Genomic DNA, 21,033 nt, shown 5'->3' with positions numbered 1-21,033 from the left:
TGTAGTGGGGCTTCTTTATGGCGGGGCAGTTTGTCTCTTTTAGCACAATTCTCTCTATATGTCACAGATCTGTCGACTACGCCAAGCTTAGTACCAGGGTATGACTTCATACCTTGGTGCTCCACTTGTGTGAGAGGCACAAACCCTGATCTACGCCTAAATACACCTTGGCCCTGCCACATATAGCAAGAACTTACTGTGAACTAGCTGGACAAATATCATTCATATACTAAAACATTTTGTTTAGCATTGTTTACTCAGCAGCAGATATACATTAAATTTAAACTTTTACTGTAGGCACTATAATCTGATTTGTATTGTTACAAAAAATTGGATCCCTGTTCTTTTGAAAGTTTTTTGTTTTTTATTGCAAATGTTTTTTTGGCAGCTTTATATGTTCTTTTTTTTTTTTTATGGTGTAGTAGTTCCGGTTTAACTGATGCACAGAATCTGCTCTCTGTAGTAACGTACCTTTTTGTGTGTTGTATTTCAGGCTGGAGGGTCTCAGGTAATTTTTACCAACCCCCTGGAGATTGTGAAGATTCGCTTGCAAGTGGCGGGAGAGATCACCACGGGTCCTCGTGTTGGGGCTCTCACTGTGCTCAGGGATCTAGGATTTTTTGGCCTGTACAAGGTATTGTTATTCTAAATTATACATTCACGGGTAAAGTTAACATTTTGCTAAAGAATTAAAAATGCATAAATCATTTTAAAAAAAAAAAACAAAAACATCGGTGCAGTTATCAGCAGCTCCGACTCCAATCTATACGTTGGATAATATGGAAGTCCACAATTTGCTTTTGCCCCGTAAGAGAAAATTACCCTTATTACCCTGTAAGCTGTATTTCATCATTATTATTGTATAGTATTTACGATCAAGCAGAACAGCGAGCAAAACGCGCTGGGAGGAAGAGGCTTTTGTCCGCTGTGAGAGCTTTATCCTTTTATCTACTGAATTAAAGACTGGCTCGTTTTATATGCAGATGATTTATGTTTTAATTGCAGGGAGTGAGTGCCACTGACTTTTCACCATTCACTGATTGTTTAAAGGCAAATCTTGTCTTGTAATTTCTACATCTTCAGTATTCTTCCTGTTGGTGATACTGTGGAAAAATAAGAAGTTGGTTTAGGCTTATCTGGCCAACTCATTTAAAACGTTCTGCAAGTGTATGCTTTTATTTTAATGGTGTAAAATAAACCGCACTACTGCAGATTGTTCTATAAATTAAAAAGATGGCGGGACGTCCCCTCTACCATCTCCTCAGCCCTAATATTGACATCTAAGTGGTCTTAACCACATTAATGCACATGTGCAAGGCTGGTGGGGTATAGTATGTCCTGCTTGTATTTCCTCGTGGTACTGTTTGGTACTTTTTTCATTAACTTTAATTGGGCTTTCATTTCTTTAATGATGATATAGCGGATTGCTGTTCCTTTCCGCAGCCTTTAGTTACTTCATTGAGTGTGTTAATAAATCACCCACCTTTGATGTAAAGAACCCTTTGACACTGTGTATAGAGAAATGGTTGAGAGACATATAATAGAATAGTTTTATGATTACGTTATAGGAATCTGTTTCCAGTTAAGCTTCTTTACCTTGACCCATTGATAAACGCAGGGTGACCACATTTGTTGATCGGTGAAGTAGGGACCCTTAGAGGAAAGTCATTGTCCAATGTTGTGGCAGGTCCTTCTCTTGCTTTAAATGCGTCAGAAATGAGTCTGTCACTAATGCTATTATTTCCGTAGAACTGCCTGACCCGAGGAGGAGAACATTGCTCTTGAGAGCTTATCTTGGTACTACTTCTCTTCTTCTTCTATACATTTCCGAATTTTTTTTCCCTGGAACTGCAGTTATTAAATCTTAAAGGCCTGCGCCAGAAAATGGGTAATATAGCCTCTCTGGTGTTGGTGTCTTGTTTTTAACCATTTAAGTTCAAGACATCTTATTGAACTTAAATGGTGCATCTTATTACCCGCGGATCCTGAAATTCAGAGGGTTACTTTTTCCGCTGGGGAAGGTGTACTAAACTCTGTAGGTGCCAAGTGTTTAAAATTGCTAATGCATATTTGAAACCTTGGCTACATAAAACCATTCAAGGTACTTGAGGGAGCTAAATACCTCCAATTTTATTTAGCCTGACCCTGACTTTGGTTTACGCTCATTGCCAAACTTAAACGTGCTGAAATTACCTTCATGTCAAAAGGAAAATCCGAGGGGCCAGATCGACATGTTATCCGCGCTACTGTAAACAGTGTCCCCGGCCACAGGTTCTGTATCGTTTATATTACCTGACATTTGCAACAATGCGCGGTATGTACTTACAACCAAACCTTTTTTTAGCCTAAGGGGCTAATCACAGTATAATGCCAGTAAAATAGGCTCAAGGATGTGAGCCAGTAAAGTTGCCCCTAGGGCCTGATACTGGTTATCAATTACGGTGTATTGAACAATGTATTTTACTTTAACGGTAAGGGGGCTTTTTGCCGTTAATTTAGTTTTACGAAGCTGCTAAAGCCGTTACTGAGCTCTGTATGTGATTACATACTGCCTTACTCACTCGGTTACCCAAGTCTGACTTATTATAGGGAAAAATAAAATCTAAAGTTAATTATGCACACAAATACAAGTAGTTTCAGTGCTGTATAAATAAATAATAAAGTAATAAGTACAGGATCAAAGTAGTTAATGTTTAGAGTTAAGTATGAGAAGTCTATGAAAAGTATCTGTTTAAAACGATCTTTGAGATGCCGAGATACACCTGCTGATTCCCCACATCAGATGAACATCCGTTAGTGATAAGGCTACATATGATTTAATGCATTGTCAGTAGGTAATTAGTTGCTTCTGTACACCTTCCTCTGGTAAAAAGAGGGTTAATGAGCTCATGTTGGGGGGGGGGGGCGGCATAGAGCCAAATTAATGGATCAAGAAATCGCGTTTCCCTATTGTTTACTACCATAGGATCCAAATAACAAACACGGATGCCAAATCATTTCTTAACCTGTAAGGGAAATAAAATAATAAATGAGGGTTTGGGGGCATTTGCAGGTGCCAGAAGCATTAAATAACCCTCCCAGACAAGGTGCACCTCTGTCTTCTGTAGTTTAAGGTCCCCCCGTCTGGCATTTGTCTCCCCTCCCCAACACGAGACAATGTGCATTCACTGCAGGAAACAAGGTAAAGCCTGCGTCTCCCAGACCTGCTGGCTCCTGGTGCCCAGCCCGACACAGAGGTGCCTTTGTGAGTATAATTACTCTCCTCTTGTTGTAGAAAGGGTTGTTTAGAACCTTCCTTGCAGGTTGGGCTGGAACGAGCAAGCATTAGCATGCTAAAGAAAATGCCGTATCCCGGTTCGCTATGCTGATCCCACGTTCCACAGCGAGCTCAGGTACTTAGTCTAAATGATAAGGTACTGAGGTCTCCGAGTTTAACCCTGCAGGTATCTGACCGGTTCCCACCATCTTCAAAAACAATAGGAGGTTAAAGTGGGAAGGGTAACAATCCTATTTTTACAGACAAAAAAATAAAAAAAATTCCAAAAACACGTGCCCTGTAACTTCAACAAAATGTACATAATATACCGAGTAACTTTTTATATGTTTTATAGGGTTTTTGTTTCTGTCCATGTAATACCTGTTGACCGCATTCAATGAGATATGGTTTCCGATGTGTAAAAAAAAATAAAAAAATAGAAAGTGCTTACAATTGGAAGGGGAAATAAGAATGTATTTGCTAGGTGGATGGGATAGAGTTTATGTGCACTCTATGTCTGCATATTGCCAGCTTATCTGATCCTGTTTTACCCCACTGTACCCCAGCAATTCTGGGATGAGCCTATAAAAAGAAAAGGAAAAAGGATTATTAACCTTTTTGACATCCGAAAGGTGTGGAAGTTCCAAATACCATTTCCTTTGCCGTTTTAAGATAGCGTGGCCATTATCCTTAAAACATCCTTGTTGACCTGGGCTTGTTGCAGGCAATTAAACGCGAGGATAAATGAGCCCTGCATTTTTAACAGGCTTCCCCTGAACCTAACCAAAAAGATGACGGAAATCTTAGACGTCTCTCGTACCGAACAAGAGCCAAAGTGTAATGACTCCCGAGACGGCTCCGTGTGCTCATCTAAACTTATTTTTATGACCTGACTCAATCCAAATTGAAGCCGCACAATGCTGTAAAGCCCGTCCTGAGGAATACATGGCATTTATGCTACAAGCCTTTTTTTTTTTGCTAATAAAAAAGGTAAACGTTCTTATTGCCAGAATGAAGGAGGGGGAGTGAGTTTTTAAATTAAAATCAAATATTTCAATGTTTCCATTAGTAACGTTAACAGAGGTTAAATACTTTTTGTCCTTTTAATAAAATTCTTTCTCCAGGTTTGTAAATCCTTAGCGGAGTAACCATGTGTATCGCTTACTATTCCAATTCCAAGTGTTCACTACTGACATGGGGTCCGATAGATCTCTCGTCACGTGAATCTAACTCGCCCGCCACTCACTTAAAATAAAATACACATTTCTCGTGTACATATTAAATGTCATAACTTGAAGTTTATTACCTGGGGAGAGAATCAGAGGAAGGCTGTCACAATAAATACTATTATCGCTATTATTTTCTCAGCCTAATTATACAGTAGCTTGCCAGAAAACGCTTCAAATACTGCTGAAAACAAGTATTATTTGACATTGCTGGTTGTAGTCGCTTTGCGAAGGGATTATTTTTGTTGGCCATTTATGTAATTATTTTGTCTGGTCAGAATGATGAGTATTAGAATCATAAGGTTTACATGTCCTCAATGCATAGTAAATACCATGTTGCATATGGAAAGTGTTGTAAATGGCGGCAGTTTGAAGATAGTGGGCCGAGCGTCGTATTACTTTTTAAGATGTGCTACATGCCATGCTGGCACACACAAGGTTAATGGCTAATACTGATTTATCAGTAACTAAAATGCCCCCCCCAAAAAAATGACCCAATGCATAAGTTGCGTAACATTTTATTTTACTAAAGAGGTGGTAGATTAGTGGGACATTCTTCCAGCAGAAGTGGTAGATGTTAACACAGTAAGGGAGTAGGCATATATCACTATCCTGAATGTAAGATAAGACCAAGGACCGATTCGGTCTTAACAGCAAAAAATAACATACCGATCTGATGGGCCAAGTGGTCCTTATCTGGCCTCAAATGCTAGGTTTCTCTGATACACTCAATGCTATGGCAAGTAAAGCATTTTATTATGTTTTGAAGTTAACGGAACCTATTAAATCCACGCTACAAGAAAATAACGTGCTAAATTACGGATGATACTGTGCGAGCTGTAAATGTGTGAATTTTCTTACATGACCAGGACAGATGAAGGTTTTTGGCTGCCCGTGGAAGGTCGCAGTTATGATAATTGCATTAAATTACATAGGTTAGCTGTAAATTTATACTTTGCATTTATTTATTTTTGGTGTAATGACACGATTAAACAAGATGTGCAAACATTTTACACCGGGGGAATTCATTCAGGATCCCAAGCGCTTTTACTTGTATTGAGATGTGACAGTCGGCCAGGGATTCTGAAAGCAACAGATTCCACATTAAAACATTTACCTTAAAGGTTAGTGTGCGTGTGCGTGTGCGCGTGCGCGTGTATTAAGGCTAGTTGGGGGGTTTTGATGTTGGCGCGATCGCCGATATTCCTTTCTGTGCCAGTGATTGCCACGCTGGGGGTTATAAGCTGCACTCCGGCATGAAGTGGCATGTTATTCTTATCTGTTCATTTGCTAGTCCTCATCCTGCGCTGCTTGGTAGGCATGCCATGAATCACCTCTTCTAGTTTATCTTGACCTTCAATCGTGACCTTTGTGCATTGATTTCTTTAACACAGGGGGCAAAGGCATGCTTTCTGCGCGACATTCCCTTCTCGGCCATTTATTTTCCTTGTTATGCCCACATGAAGAGTTATTTTGCAAGTGAAGATGGAAGAGTTAGTCCTGGCTACCTTCTCTTGGCTGGCGCTATAGCCGGTAAGTCGTAGTAGTTTTATTACCAATGATCGTATACATGTAGATTGTGTTTATAATGTCTTTATTGTGTGTCTTTGACACGTTACTACCAGGGTGAAAAGCTACGCCTGTGGCCTCTGTCAAAAAAAGTTATTTAACTGATTTTAATCTGCCGCTGTACTATTTGTATTTTTGCTCTAGAAATGTATGTTCAGTGATGCGTTACTTCATTAACCTTTGAATGCTTTCATATTGTGCTAACGCTTTTTTTTCAGGGAAAAGTTTCTTGTTTTTTTTATATATTAACCAGTATATGAAAAATATTAAAGGGGTAGACGAGTCTCTGCTATGCCAGTCCTACACAACTGATGCCCAGGGAACCTCAAGCGTAAGCGTACAGCGCAGATATGATTTAGATGTAATGTTACTTTAACTAGAATCCAGCATGCAGAATAAAACGATGTGTAATGTCCTGATCGTTTTTACAAGTCGTTAGTGAAGGAATGTGAAGATGACAGGCTTTAGTAACGATCGTGTGTGTTTGAATGATGTGACCGTGCATATCACGCTTTTATCCTGGCTTTAACCTCACGTGCGTTATGTAACCTTACTGATGAAACTATGAAACCCTCGCTTTCTATTATTAAAGAGCCAGACCTTAAATGTACGATGCGCCAGACAGTGTCTTAAACCAGTGAGGTTGATACAGACATGCCCAGCTTTAAGGACACAATTGCAGCACAACCGCTCCCCTGTTTACGTACGGTCGCTTCGCGAGAACGGGCACAACAGCAAGACGCCAGCTCGTCCGTTCATCTTTCGAGTGTTTTGAGCGTCGTTTCAGCGTTTCATGTTTTGTGGTGGAAATGATCTGACAATTGCAGTGTAACACATATACCGATAAGTGCAAAAAGGTAGCACTTCTCTTTAGATACATTTTCATTTTACATGCGTGCTGTGTATGTTAATGTGGGGTATGACCAGGTATCTCAGATCTGTAACGGGTATGTACACCACATAGTATTCTGAAAGACGTGAGCTTAGCATACGTAGGAGGAGACTTGCATGAATGTGTTTTTTAATGACCTTTAAGACAGTTCACATTAGTAGTATTTTTTTACAGAAAAGTCACAGGTCTGCTCCGTTTTTAGAAATATAAATCTAGAAGTCCCTGATCCATTGCTATTTGATGGCGTGTTAACCTGAGGGTCGCACCCCCGTGTAGCTGTGCTGGTAGAGCTTAACCGAGTTCATTGGCGCACACGTATGTGCTCGGTATGGGAGTGGGGAGATGGGGCTTGTTAGAACTGGGTATGAAATAAGTTCAATGAAAACATCTCCACCCTACCTGGAGATAAAAGGTCCCCCCGGAATCCCACTAATGGGCTGGGATACCTGGAGACTCCCAGGGAGAGGGATGAATACATTTATTTATCAGGGTATTTTTAGATCTGTGGCTCTACTATATAGTAGGTGGGCAGCTGACACAAGTCTCTCATCATCTGATTGTTGTGCGGTCGGTGATTTAACCTCTAGTTTTCATTCTGCCTTGCTGAAAATACTAATATAGGGCACCTTGAAGTAGCTGTTTGAACAGGGTTTGGCTTCATGTTTTTTTGTGATTTTAAAAACTATAGAGAAACTAACCCTGCCCATGACATTGTTCTCTCATTGTCCTTCTGGCGTCCATATTTATAGTCCCCTTTAATCGGGGGTGCATCTAACCTGAAGGCTACCCATGTACCCTTTTCAGTATTTGGATGAGCACAATGAGGTACGCGCTCAGTACGTGACGTGGAACCTCTTCTTATGTCGCATTGCATATATTGCACATTTAAACAAATATTTACTTCCATTCTAAATGTTGGGTACAATCCGCTAAAAACAAGAGTACATTTTAGTAACTCTAGGTAAAAGCTCTAGGAGTTACATGAAAACTCTCATAAAAAGGAAAAAAAACGCTATAAATCACATTCTTTCAGCATTGGCTACGAACCATAAATTATTTTTTTCTAGGGACTTGATGCTCTTCCAAAATGCATTTGATCTAAATTTTATCTTGAGGCATTCGGCAACGTTTCTTTTTGTGGAGCTATTTAATCAGATACGAATGTCTTTTTAGACTCGTCTGTTTCCAACCTGTTTTATTGGAACAAAACAAGCCTTTAACATGGAAGCCTGCGTGCAGACTTGAAACGTAAGCATACATTTACAAGCCAAACAGTTTCTGATATTCAGTAGTGTTCTTTCAAGCCACTGATGCGATGGAGACGGAGATAATTCCCTTTTGAAGTTCGGTCACAGAGACTGCCTTTATGGTTTCATTTTTGTCGGACTCCAAATCTACAATGCTGTGAATCTACGTTTGGGTGCACGATCACTGAGCGCATCTATAGATATGAAACAATACGTTCGAATTGGGGGGGGACGAGGACTTCTGTTTCCCTTTTTACTGTAATGCAATATGTGCCCCTTAATATCAACCTGCCTGACGCAAGATTGTCATCTGCACTTGAAGGCTTTCAAAATCGTAGAGTTGTAAAAGGTGCCATTAAGGAAAAGCTGCCTGCCTCGATGCTAGGGAAAGTAGAAATATGAAACTATAACGCATGACAAGCCTTATAGCAGTCGCTTTACAAGAAATCAGAACCGTTTGAACCCATGGAGTAACTCTTTCAGTGACAGACAGGTGCGTAGTGATGGGGAGTTGGATAAGGTGCGCGTTACCTATAGTAATATGAATCTATATAACATATACGATTACATTTAACTCTTGAGGAACGTTTAAGTCCCGTAGTAGTAGAATGACATTGTATGCAACATGGAGGGCAAACCCCGGGAATGCTTCTAATGCAAAGGGGCTGAGCGGGTGTTCTGTGATAACAATGTTCAATCAGCAAAGTGCTTTTTAATATCTCTTACTTTTACTACATTAGGCATGGTTATCCAAGCTCTTCTAGCAAGAGAAGCTCACTGGTGTTTGCCCTCCTAATGCATAATATGGACACAATATCCATCTTTAGTGAATAAACGTTGATGTCGGTTGCTTCTTTCAATTAGGGCTTCTCCAGAAAGAAGGCAAAGTATGCGTTATGTACCAATACACCAGGAAACGTGCAAATATATGTTTAGAATTTTTTTTCTTAAATGTATGTTAAATTCAGCAATTGACACGTGACAACAGCCAGACTAATGCATAGATTGATATTAACTATGAAATGAAGATAATATTCTCACAGAGATGTAAATATAAGGTGACGCTAGTATTATTATCTTTATAGAACACCAATTTACACACAAAACTAGAATTGACAGGATTAACTGATACAAACTCTACAATCTATAACTATATAAAGTAAACGGAAGGTCCTGAAACAGAAAGAGATCATATGGAGAGGTTTATAACAAATCTGAAACCTTGTCGGCATGTGGCAGTCGGCCTGATTGACCTGATGCCAGGGAACCTGTATGACAGCACTCCAAGTATCTGGATTTATTGGCTTTCAACATCAACCCATATTGTGGCAGGTTTTGTGAAACTGATGCTTGACAGCGAATGTAGATCCGTGAATTTTATTTCTCTAGCATAACATGCAGTGCCGTTAACCGTAATGTAGGTCGGCTTTATCTCGTTGTGCGCCAATAAACCTCGTTTCTCTGAAGACCTGAAGGCTGCCACTGTTGGCGAGATTTTAAGATCTCACGTGTGAGATTTTAAGTCCCTGCTCAAACACCACACTGAGCGGGTTCTTTATGGCGGTGCTAATGATGCCAGTTCCTCCATAGACTTTCATTAGTCAGAGTGTCCAGCTGGGTGATTACGACTGGTCCATTCTAATGTATCCATAAGGCAATATGATTAAGGAGTCGGGGTGTTTGTGTTGCCTTAGCCCAATCTACTAGACCGCCAGAACACTTTTATAATTGGCTTATACATAGCTGTGTGAAAACATACTATACACATACTAGAACTGTTTTTAAAAAGAAAACAGTATTTTGGAAAATGTGTTACAGAATAAAATATGGGTCGTGGACAAGTAGCTGTTTAACTCCTTAAGACTCGGGTTCCAATATGTTACTTCATGGAAAACGTTCTACAGAAGTTCAGATTGAGATGAGTCTGATACACGAATTCTTCTTGCTAGCCATTAAATCCATCACACAGCAACCGAAAAATACACTTTTCTGCCTTCAAGCCACTATCGCTTTCAGTACCATCGGGGTGTAATTGCAGAGTAGACTCTGTAAATCAAGAGATTAAAATCAAGAAATATTTAAGGAATATCGGCAAGGATCTAACCATGGGAAAGGATTTGGCAGCAAGAATACGTAAGATGCATTTTCAGGGATATTTTTTGTATATAAAAACATTTGTTGACAAATCTTTGACTACATAAAATAATTACAGCATAACTTGTTACTCTCTATTACTTAAAAGTGAGGTTTCACTACATCCTTTTACTTCCAGAAATGAGTGCTGCTTAGACATGGCGTGTTTAAGAGTTTGAGAATGATAGAGAAGTAACGAGGGTGGTGGGAATGGGCAAAAAATGTCTTACTTATTCTAAAACAAAGCTTACGTTTTCTGTGCACTTACATTTTTTGTAGTTGCTGTTACTGTTGTTAAGGAGTTATTTTTGTGTTTTCTGTGCAGTTGGGGGTCTCTGTACCTGCTGGGTTCATTCATCTCGGGTAATTTTCATACCTCTCAATGGGCTTTCCTGTATCATATGGAATCTTTAGTCTAAGACAATGCTTTTATTTGGCCAACGTTGTGATATGCATATGATTTTGGTACGTTATTAGAAGCCTGTTCTTCAGATCTTATAAGCTTCTGTGACTGCGTATTTTTCTTGTGTTGGTGCAATACAAGATTATCAGGGATGACTAAAGATGCATCTTCTCATGGACCAAAACGGCTAGATAATTCCCTTCTTATGCTATATGGAGACTACACTGGGAGTGTTTTCTGCGCATGGGAGTGGGAGATTCTCGTTAGTCCCTCGGAACTCTAGCCAGTACTGTTTTCAAGACTCTGAGATGAGTCTCTTTTTTTGCGGATATGGCACGATCTTCAATATTATTCAATACTAATGGAAGCAGAAATAACCATCAGATAAAGACTAAGAGCATGAGGTTTATAGATTCAGGTAGACTAAAGGCTGACATGTACCTTATTGTTTCTTTGGTTCTGTCAAACTTTATAATTGATAAGAAACATCTATTGTTCAGATGCTTTTATTTAAAAAAAAAATATATATTAGCGAGACACGATCCTTAAAATCCTGTTTATTTTAAGTATACTCGGTGGTTAAAACGCATAGACATGCTTGTCTACTCTTGTAAGCTTATTTTGGGTTGCAGTAAAATATTTGTTATAAAGATTGACAGGATAATTTTGTGTACGTAGTATTTTAAAGTGAACTTTTTCGAAAAACCTCATTTTACAAACATGGCCTTTTTACTTTGCATCTTTCAGTAGGATGTTACATGTGTTCTGTATCCCTATATAGATGTTTTCCGCAAGGCCTTTGAGACGGGGAGACTTCAAGAAGCCAGACCATGGTGGTTTGGCCAGAATAGCCATGAACTTAATAAGCCATAAAGAAAAGAAATAAGAGATTTGAACATTTAGTCTTAGGCAGTTGGGTTTGGATCCAATACAAAATGGAAAAATAATAAAAGCGCAAAAAAAGTGTGTTAGTCTTAACATATCAACAAAGGTTACCCGATGTATGGAAAGAAATAGATATGTATTTAGTAGAACGCTGGATACCCTGGGAAACGATGAGTCTTCGGACACACGTTGGGTTGCAAGAGGGGTGCTTCTGAGTTACATGTCTCCACAACCCAAAACTCCTGGAATATTATATATGTTCTACTAATAATTTGTCCACAGGCACAGTGAATTTGTACTTTATACCGTGACATAAACTCATGTAGATATTATCCATACCCCAGACTTTTATTGGTATACGACCCAGTTTGTATCACTTTTTCATTGGTCTAAATTCAGCTGCCAGTGCACTTTGCTGAATGTAGTAATGTCAGTTTGCTTCCTAACTCATCGCTCTGTGACAGTTTACTGTCCCAACTCAACCTATTATCGAAAGCCATCCACAGAAAAGCTGCCATTCTGGGCTTTTTTACTCCACTTAATAGGTCTTTCTTCTTATGGCCAAATGGCAAACAATAACTACGTGTTTTCCTTGTTTCCTGATAATCGGTTCAATGTGAAAATAATGAAGTGTATTAGTTAAAAAAAAATAAAAAAAAAAAATGAACTGAAATGATCAGCTGAACATTGCATCTGGGATGTTGAATGCTGCAGAGCGAATGCGTTGAACTGGAGAGATGAAAGGTTTCCTGAAAGCTGAGCTTTGTTTGGTTTGCTGATTTTGCACAGCGCTGCTTCTATACAAGGAAGCTGCTTTTTGGAGGGTTATTTAAGGTGGTGGCAGCTGTCTGTGCCTGCGCACGCCTGTGGGTGAGCGGTGGCGGCTGTGGCGCTGAACTTGTAGAGTATGCTTTTCAGCTCCTTGTGTGTTCTGTGCCAATAGCCACAAAGAGGCGTGAAAAAGCAAAAAGCAGAGTAGCTTTCGCTTCCAGAGATCTGAATTTAATCATTTGACATGTTTGTGATTTCTTAAGCACAGTGTTCTCTCGAATCTCTGTTGCCGCTGCTTGAAAACAAGCGTTCGACTCCAAATACTGCTGAAACTGCATTTTCTTGCACCCTTTGCTTCTTGCAAGAAACATCTTGCAGCCGTTTGATAAATGGCTCAGAATGTCCTTTATCATGTAGCCGTGGCCGTGTTTTATGCAGAATAATTGCATGGGCAAATCCATGGAAACTGGCTGCGGAGGCTGATACTCCGTACTGTGTTCCAGGACGCTTCTTTCTGGGGGCGGATGTGGAAAAGCATTGCACATAGTTATGCGTTTGGAGGTTTTGGATGGAAGCTAGCAGGATGATGGCACACTTTTCACTATGAGATAATTTCCTGCTGGGAAGCAGAACGTGGTTCATAAATTTGTAGACCTTTTTGCCCTTAAGGAGATTTCTCTGTGTCGACGAAGGTCAGGTTTCATGTTCACTTGCCATTAAAGTGTGGCTTACACAGTGTTTACGGTGGTTATTTCGTGTTCTACATCCCAATTGATTGGAAGTAAGAAATGATTTATTCATTTTACAAATGTTCCAATTTGTTGAGCCTAACTAGATTTTTTTTTTAAATTATTTTCTTTAAACAAATGCCAGTAAATATTTTTTTGTTGACATTCTAAAGATTGCGAACTACAAAATGAACCTCTAAGTATATTTTCGGGACTTTTTCTTCTTTAAAAAAAAAATATATATATATATATAATACTAATTTCACTAATTATAAACCAGAATTTCAGTCTTTTACGGGTTGTAAAAATGTATTTATACATATATATGTTTAAGGACAAGAAAGGGCAAATATATCGTGTGAGAGGGTTCTGATTTTTGTTGTGCATGTTTTTTTGTTGTGTCCTCCAGGCATGCCAGCAGCATCTCTGGTGACACCTGCCGATGTCATCAAAACTAGACTGCAGGTAGCGGCACGTGCCGGACAGACCACTTACTCAGGAGTTATTGACTGCTTTAGAAAAATATTGAAGGAGGAAGGACACAGGGCTTTATGGAAAGGCGCTGGAGGTAAGTAAAAACACACACACACACACTTTCCCTGCATTACAAAATCAAGAATCAATACAAGATTATTATATTTTTCAGCTCGTGTGTTCAGGTCCTCTCCTCAGTTCGGTGTGACACTGGTAACTTATGAGTTGCTGCAGAGATGGTTCTACGTTGATTTTGGTGGCGTGTAAGTATTTTGTGATTTGTTTACCATTACATAAGTTATGGTGGGTAAAGGTGATGGAAATCCCTTCCACTTAAAATTAAGGGGGTAGTAGAAGCATTATTAAACACTCATCTACAGACACCAGACAAGCCAGCAGGCTTGTTTTTTTCCCTCAGAAATCCTATGGTGCTGCCACAACCACAAGGGATTCTGGGTAGGCACATGCAAATAAGGTCAACAATAATTTTTGTTTTTATTGTTGACCTTATTTCCATGCGATCACCCAGAATCCTTTGTCCCAGAAGCCCAAACTGCATGTACCTCATTATAAACCTTATTGGGCTGCCGGGGCTTCCTGAGTGAGCAGGTACGGTAATGTAGTTTGTAGTCTTCATAACATTGAGGTCATGGAAGCGATGTATTTCTAACAGGCAGTTTTGCCCTACTGGTAATTTTAGCTGGGAACACTTAATTGTCATGTGTCAGACAAGCAGGAGGTAATAGGCTGCAACCCTAGAAACTGTAAAAGCTACTAAAAAAAGTTTTTGTGATTCAAACTCCAGAGGAAAGAAAACCATGTAAAATGTGGTACCAATTACTTGCTTGGGTTAGGTTTATTTGTTGTTATTGTAAAGAGTACATTTAATGTTTTGTCCAGTGTATCCCCTTTAAAATGTACAGACAACTTGAAAGCATTCTGATTCTGAGATTTCTTCTTTGATTGATTTGTTGGGGTGATTTCTATGTCACTTTTATTTCAAGGGCTGTTTGTATCTTATGCATCTTATGAGACTATACTTTTCTATAAATTACAGGAAACCAACAGGCTCAGAACCTGTTCCGAAGTCCCGAATCACTCTACCTGCTCCAAACCCTGACCATGTGGGTGGATATAAATTGGCAGTCGCCACATTTGCTGGAATTGAAAGTAAATTTGGACTCTACCTTCCACGGTTTCAACCATCACCACCACCTACCTCAAAACCGGCTGCTTCTGCTATCCCTTGAGATACCAGTGAGAAGGACCATCTAGCTACTTCATGAATATGTTACAATAATGTCAGGCTAACACATTTCTCTCATCTTTTGGTTTTCATACTCTCTAATTGCGTGAGCTAATTGCGTTTGCCTCGGGAATGCATAGCTCAGCTTTGGAGCTCCATTTTGACCCCTGAATGTATTAGATATACATAGTGTGTTGATGGTAGGTCAAATCCCTTCCTGAGGGCAAATTATTTATTCCCAGGTCAATCAATAGAAATACTTTAAAATTAGGTGAGTTGTGGTAAGATGGCATTTTCTCCTTCCAAGAAAGAGTCCTATATGAAGCATAAAGTGAGATCTAACTTGATTTAACTTTGCTTTATACAGGGCTGTTATTTTCTTGCAGATCATTATTTGCCCCATAAAATTTATGTTGGTGAGATGAAAGATTTCATGTCCTCTACAGCTGACCCTTCCAGGGTTTATCCACAAAAGTGTTAATTAGCAGAAGAGTTTCAAATTACTAACAGCATTACACATGATGAAGGACCCATCCTGGTAAGTTTGTGCTGCCAAATGAGGTGATCTCATTAAACTATGCATTCTGCAAGGCTAGCCAAGCCCTCCTTTGCAGGTGCAGCTCACTGGGGATGACCCTTCATGATGCTTAATGAAGCCCATTAGCTTAAACTATAAAACTCCTTGAAACGTACATTTTAATAACTAAATTCCAGTTAGAGGTATACTTGATTTCCCCATTAAGTGTTGCCTTGATCTGGGTGTACCAGTGGAGGATTTGGCCCCTTTAAGTCATGTTTATTTTGGCAATATGCAGAAAATAAATCTCAGGAGCCCCACCATTGTAGCCAACACATTTTGCATTTTTACTACTTTAGTGAATAAACCCTTTAGGATCCTCAGTTGTGGCGAGGTGGACTTTTTAAGAGGTAACCCTAAGCACTTATGCTACTACTGGCTACAGCTCCCTTCACAGTCATGATAGGAGCTGTCTATTGCCTGCCACTAGTAGCGCCTTCCATATAAACCATCATTCATTCTACACATTAAGGTGGCAATTTCTTGGAAGGTCACTAAATTTCACAAGGACAACTACAAATAAAAGTGTAGAAAAGAGAATTGTTAAATTTGATTTCTTTAAGGGCAAACCATGTATTCACAACATGAACTTTTGTTAATAGTCGTATTGATGGACATTAAGATTAAGATGTGATCATAAACCATGTCGGTTCTCTGGATTAAATGTTACTTGTCTAATAAGAAAAAATCTGAAACAGTTTTTAAGTAATTCCTACGCACAAAGGCTTTATCAGAATTGTATTATTATGCAGGTTTTATGTACAAATGTTTCATTTACCTCTGCATTTGTAATAAGTTACAATTGTTTTAATTACCCTGGTCAGTTGGCTGCAGCCTTGTCATGAGTGTTCGGTAACCATGCTTGTTGGTAGTCATAAGTTTAGTTTAATTTTCACAAACTTATTCAATAGCGCCTTTTAATAAGACACAGACAAATTTAACATTTCTCACTACCCTCTCCTAATTTCCCCATCAGTTTTACAACATGCTATAGATCTTTAAATAAGAAATAAGAAGACGGGGGCATGATGAGCAATATGTTAGTAGAAGCCTGTAACTAAAAAAAAAACACTTTAATATTGGTTGTTAAAAAAAATGTATTTTATTCACTTGAGTACTGCTTAGGGAATATGACCATTTACACGTTAAACACCAAAAGCGATAGGGTTGACAGGTCAGCCATTTTAAAACCTATGAATTCTATATACTGCCAACCAGTAGCCTAGTAATATGTATACATTATACACTGCCTGGATTTGGTTCCATGTAAACATTCTGCATAGTAGCGGTAGGAAACTAGTAATAAGCGGGTGTCATTCATAAGTGTTTTTAAATGGCCATTTTGGCAACCGTCCGGAAGTGGTCTTAAAGCATTGCGCATCCTCGGCTCCTATCAGTCCAGCATGGCTGCTGCATACCAAGCATTGTCTGGCCTTACAAATTGTGGTAAATTGTTATTCTTCTGGCAGATAGAGAAGTTAATGGAACATGTCAAAATCTGTGATCATTATCATTGTGTCAATTGCTGCTTAGTTGAATAAATAGGAAATCCATGTACTGTATACAAAATTGCCTTATAGAGTGTAATAATTTCACTGATTGTGTGGTGAAGGCTCTGGGTCCCGAGAAATGTGGAACTTTACTCGTAGCCGTATACGGTTTCATGTTCTCTATCAAAATGTTGATTGTAGGCAGTATCAAACCTTTGAGAGAAAACCAATCTGCATCTTGCAAACTACTTAAAAGTGGTCATTGAATTTATTGCCATGTCAATTCAATATACTTAAAGACTTCATTGTGTGGGTCTAATAAATCATCTGAACAAAGGAGAATAAAGAAATGTATTGTTGTTTATATGTAGCAAGTTAAGTCGGGGGAGGGTGCGTGTGGTCCCTTAAAAAAAATATATTAAAAGGCACTTTTCTTGTATTGGCTTTGAAAGGGGCGCTAAAAGGTACCCGTCTTTCATTAATGGGTGAGTATTCTCTAACAATTCTTCTTCATGCTGCTTCCCACACTGAATAGTTTTGGTTGGCCTTAGATTAGAAGGAAAGGAATTAATTACCCATGGTATTGCCACTTCGGTTCAGTAATCCCTTACATTGAAATTACGTTTAATTATACTGCTACTCGGCTCCAGCTCCGCGGAGTCTGTGTTGAGCTCTGGAGCTGCAGCATCTCCTAAAAGTAAGTACTGGCCAAGACCATTCAGGAACTATTTGCACACTAGATCTGAAGCCGGGAATTTGTACAGGGCCGGCCCAAGACTTAATGCCGCCCCTTCAAAGTGCCGCCTGGGGCAATTGCCCCACTCGGCTCCATTGTAGGGCCGGCCCTGACTGTGTACTTGGCTAATAAGATAATTGGATCAAGGCTTCTGGTAACAAGACTCGCGTAACCTGTAAACTCACCAAGCCTGTGACTTAGGTTGGCACAAAAAAAGTTTCTACATCACCGACCTCGATGAGTAGCCTTAGATGGACAAAAATCCAACGGAGCCAAAATATTTGAAAGAGGGGAAGATGAATGGGGAATCTGTTTTACAAAAAAGGTCTTTCAGAATATAGATTATATGGACTATTCTACAAAAAAGTCACATAGACAGAAATGTTCTGTCATAAGTACTCTGTTTTTACAGGTTCTTGCCGAATATCCTATATAACTTAATTTAAACAAGCTGACCCTTTCATTTTGCAGACTATATAGGACCCATGTGACACAAATCTCAAGAAACAATTCTATAAAATATGCCAGTCGCAGAGGTTCTACAGCTGCTGTTTGCCTCATACAGGACCAGTGGTTTGAACCCACAGTAGTCCTTTAATATACACGTATACTCACACTTTCTCAATGCTGTACAAGACTCCTGCAACCAAATGTGTTGGCTTTTCTGCTAAACATTGATTAGCCGACCGCAAACACCACCACTGCCTACTGATCACGGCTTCACCAGCCTAGTGCATTTCACGGTGCTTAGATATTTTGATTGGATCTTTGTAGAAAAGAATGTCGACACATTTCTCATATTTCGGTCCAACTCCTCCATAAATTTCAGTTCTTTACGCTCGGTAATTAATCATACAGGGATGCTGGAAATACGTAGCTCTCGTGCCAGATTGAAATATCGTTTAGACCCATAATGAATTACATTTTATTGTCTATTGAAATAAAGTTTAGTGCCTTGGGGGGATGTATTTCAATCAAAACAGTCTTGAAAAATTTGATTGGCTTTTTTTTTTCACGCTGCATAAAAACACAGCATATTTTCCACATTAAATATATTTGAAATGTTAATAATGCATGCCAACAGTAAAATGCATGTTCCTTTTATTTTCTTATTTAACAAGATGGACGACAAAGTTATAAAAACCGCTTGTCAGCGAGACATTCATCTTCGATGATTAGTAGCTTGTAAGATAATTTTTGGATGCTTTAAGAATTTTCTATGTAAAAACGTAAACATTTCTTTTCCTGAATTCCTTGAATGTTGGATTTGTGCTCTTATGTTTTGGGGCAGGATCCATGCAAACATCATATATTATCCTTAAAAGGAAACTTCAAATCTGAAAGACATTTTTTATGATGTTTTATGGGTCTCCTTGGTGTCATTTGTGGACCGCAGTCTAGTTTCAAACTGTTTAATGTAACTTAGCATGGAATCGTATGTTCCCAAAGAAATATTGCCCAGATCCTGCAAACTAATGGCTATTTAAACCAATTCGTGTAACTTTGTAGACCTCGTAGAAACGGCCTTTTGTAAATTGCAGTGTATTTCAACTTTCCCTCAGCTCAGAGATAAGGTAACTCTCATTCCTTTGTTTTGCATCATTTATTTTAATTATTTCATATAAATATGTTCCATGCAGCAGACGGCAATATATAAGAAGCAGTGATGTTCTGATATATCACAATGTTAGTAACCACGTGAAATGCCACATCTGAGTCTTTGGCTTAGTCCAATTTAGCGAAGGAAACCACATCTGCACATAATCATATCTAGCTTCAAGTAGATTAAATGTGACTTTTCCAGCTCTGCATACTGTATACGTTTGTATTTAACCATATGTTTTTAAGCATTAAAATTTGCACGTTATCCAGATAAAGTAGTCAGATTTTGTGAATTATGATCTAAAAGCAGCTATGGTGTCACATTAATTGACACTGAAGGTTTATTATATGCTCTACATGCTATTCTGCCCTCTATGCAATGTTTTTCTGGTATATCCTTTGTTGCTCAGGCAGAAACCCCATAAACACAAACTTTTCAGGTGTCCTTTTGTAGGACACAAAAGCCCATGTTTGCCTTTCCTCCTCTGATGTTCTTCTCTTCTAGGATCTTGTAGTGTTTGCTGGGTATGAGTATATCACAGCATCCTACAGTCCTAGAAGCCACAATAACCGGTAAATAAACAGCATGAAATGTCTGTAAATAACACATGTAACAAAATACATTATCCTGCTTCTAAATTCCTTACTTAATAAATTCATAAAGAGACACATACGATGTATCCGTAAAGCTCTGCCCCGGCCATTCCTCTACCGCACTCTCTAAATGGCTCTCTGGACATTAGACATGCTAGGAGTATGCCAGTGCCTGTCTTGGGACTTGAATTTCTGCTATTTTACCCCCCAGGTACAGAAAATTTCTGTCCTAGCCTATAGCTTCAGAATCCCAGTGCCCCCTCACTCGTGCAAGGTCTTTTCACAAGACTTCAAGTGGTTAAAAAAAATAAATTAGATTTTAGGACTGGTCACTGATCAATACACTTGGCACCACAAAAGAAAGGAAGGGCCGTTTGAGTTTGTTTGGGCTGCGGAGAGGCACTGCCCCTCGTCATCCTCAATAAAGGATAAACTGACATGACAGTTTGGGCAGAAAAAAAATCTATAATAATCTAGGCCATGGAAAGGCCAACTGTGGTCTGAGGGATTGCAAATAAAAAAAAAATTTATGCACAAGGAAATAATTTGTTTTAAAATTCAGTTTTGACTTTTTTTTTTTAATGATAAAATTATAAATACTTTAGTGCTGTATTAAAACATAATCAACCACAATGACCATAGATCAATACATGTGCTATTAATACTTTTGAATACTAGAACCTTGAATGTGCATTCGGTTCCTTTACCGAAAAACTTATTTATTTTTTTTCCCCCCCTCACCCCAATTCTTATACGACAGTCCAGAGTCTATAGATAGTTGTGCTCTAATAGGCCTGTTAGTAAATTGAAATTGGCAAGACCTTTAAAAGTACACCGTTGTTTAATACAACAGTAGTACAACTCTCAGCTTGTGTTCTAGGCCCGGTTTATGGCCATGATAAATAAAGGTCAGTATATGTCAAGTTTCCAGCGCACAGGTATTGATGACAAGATACCTCTATGGATACATTATTCTATTAACATACAGACCCATTGATGAAAAGATGACCACCTAACGGCCACAGTTTTCCTGTAACCACTTAGTTTATACAACAGAAGAAAATAAAATACAGAAAAAAGCCTCTTTGAGTAAGGAGCTTTAAAGAAAAGGACTGCCACTTTAGAATGTTTCAGCAAAAACAGATGACACTCATACATTCAGCTGCAGATAAATACTGTGCTTGAGAAGCCGTACGTCCTGTAA

General features: G+C 38.9%; 1 protein-coding gene across 1 annotated transcript in view; it reads left to right on the top strand.

Annotated features, from left to right (window-relative positions):
- LOC149282519 (electrogenic aspartate/glutamate antiporter SLC25A13, mitochondrial-like) overlaps positions 1-14,834 on the top strand; it is a 50,817-nt gene extending 35,983 nt beyond the window's left edge. The window contains exons 13-17 of the mRNA XM_089498091.1: positions 494-634; positions 5,877-6,015; positions 13,520-13,678; positions 13,757-13,847; positions 14,642-14,834. Of these exons, the coding sequence (XP_089354217.1) occupies positions 494-634; positions 5,877-6,015; positions 13,520-13,678; positions 13,757-13,847; positions 14,642-14,834 (723 nt within the window). The remainder of the gene's footprint in view (positions 1-493; positions 635-5,876; positions 6,016-13,519; positions 13,679-13,756; positions 13,848-14,641) is intronic.
- Positions 14,835-21,033: the final 6,199 nt, after the last annotated feature.

Source organism: Sceloporus occidentalis, unplaced genomic scaffold (assembly GCF_023333645.1).
Source record: "Sceloporus occidentalis isolate IW3139 unplaced genomic scaffold, rSceOcc1.0.p SCAF_113, whole genome shotgun sequence".
Taxonomy (NCBI): Eukaryota; Metazoa; Chordata; class Lepidosauria; order Squamata; family Phrynosomatidae; genus Sceloporus; species Sceloporus occidentalis.
The sequence above is the reverse complement of the archived record's forward strand: the minus strand, read 5'-3'. Positions and strand labels throughout refer to the sequence as shown.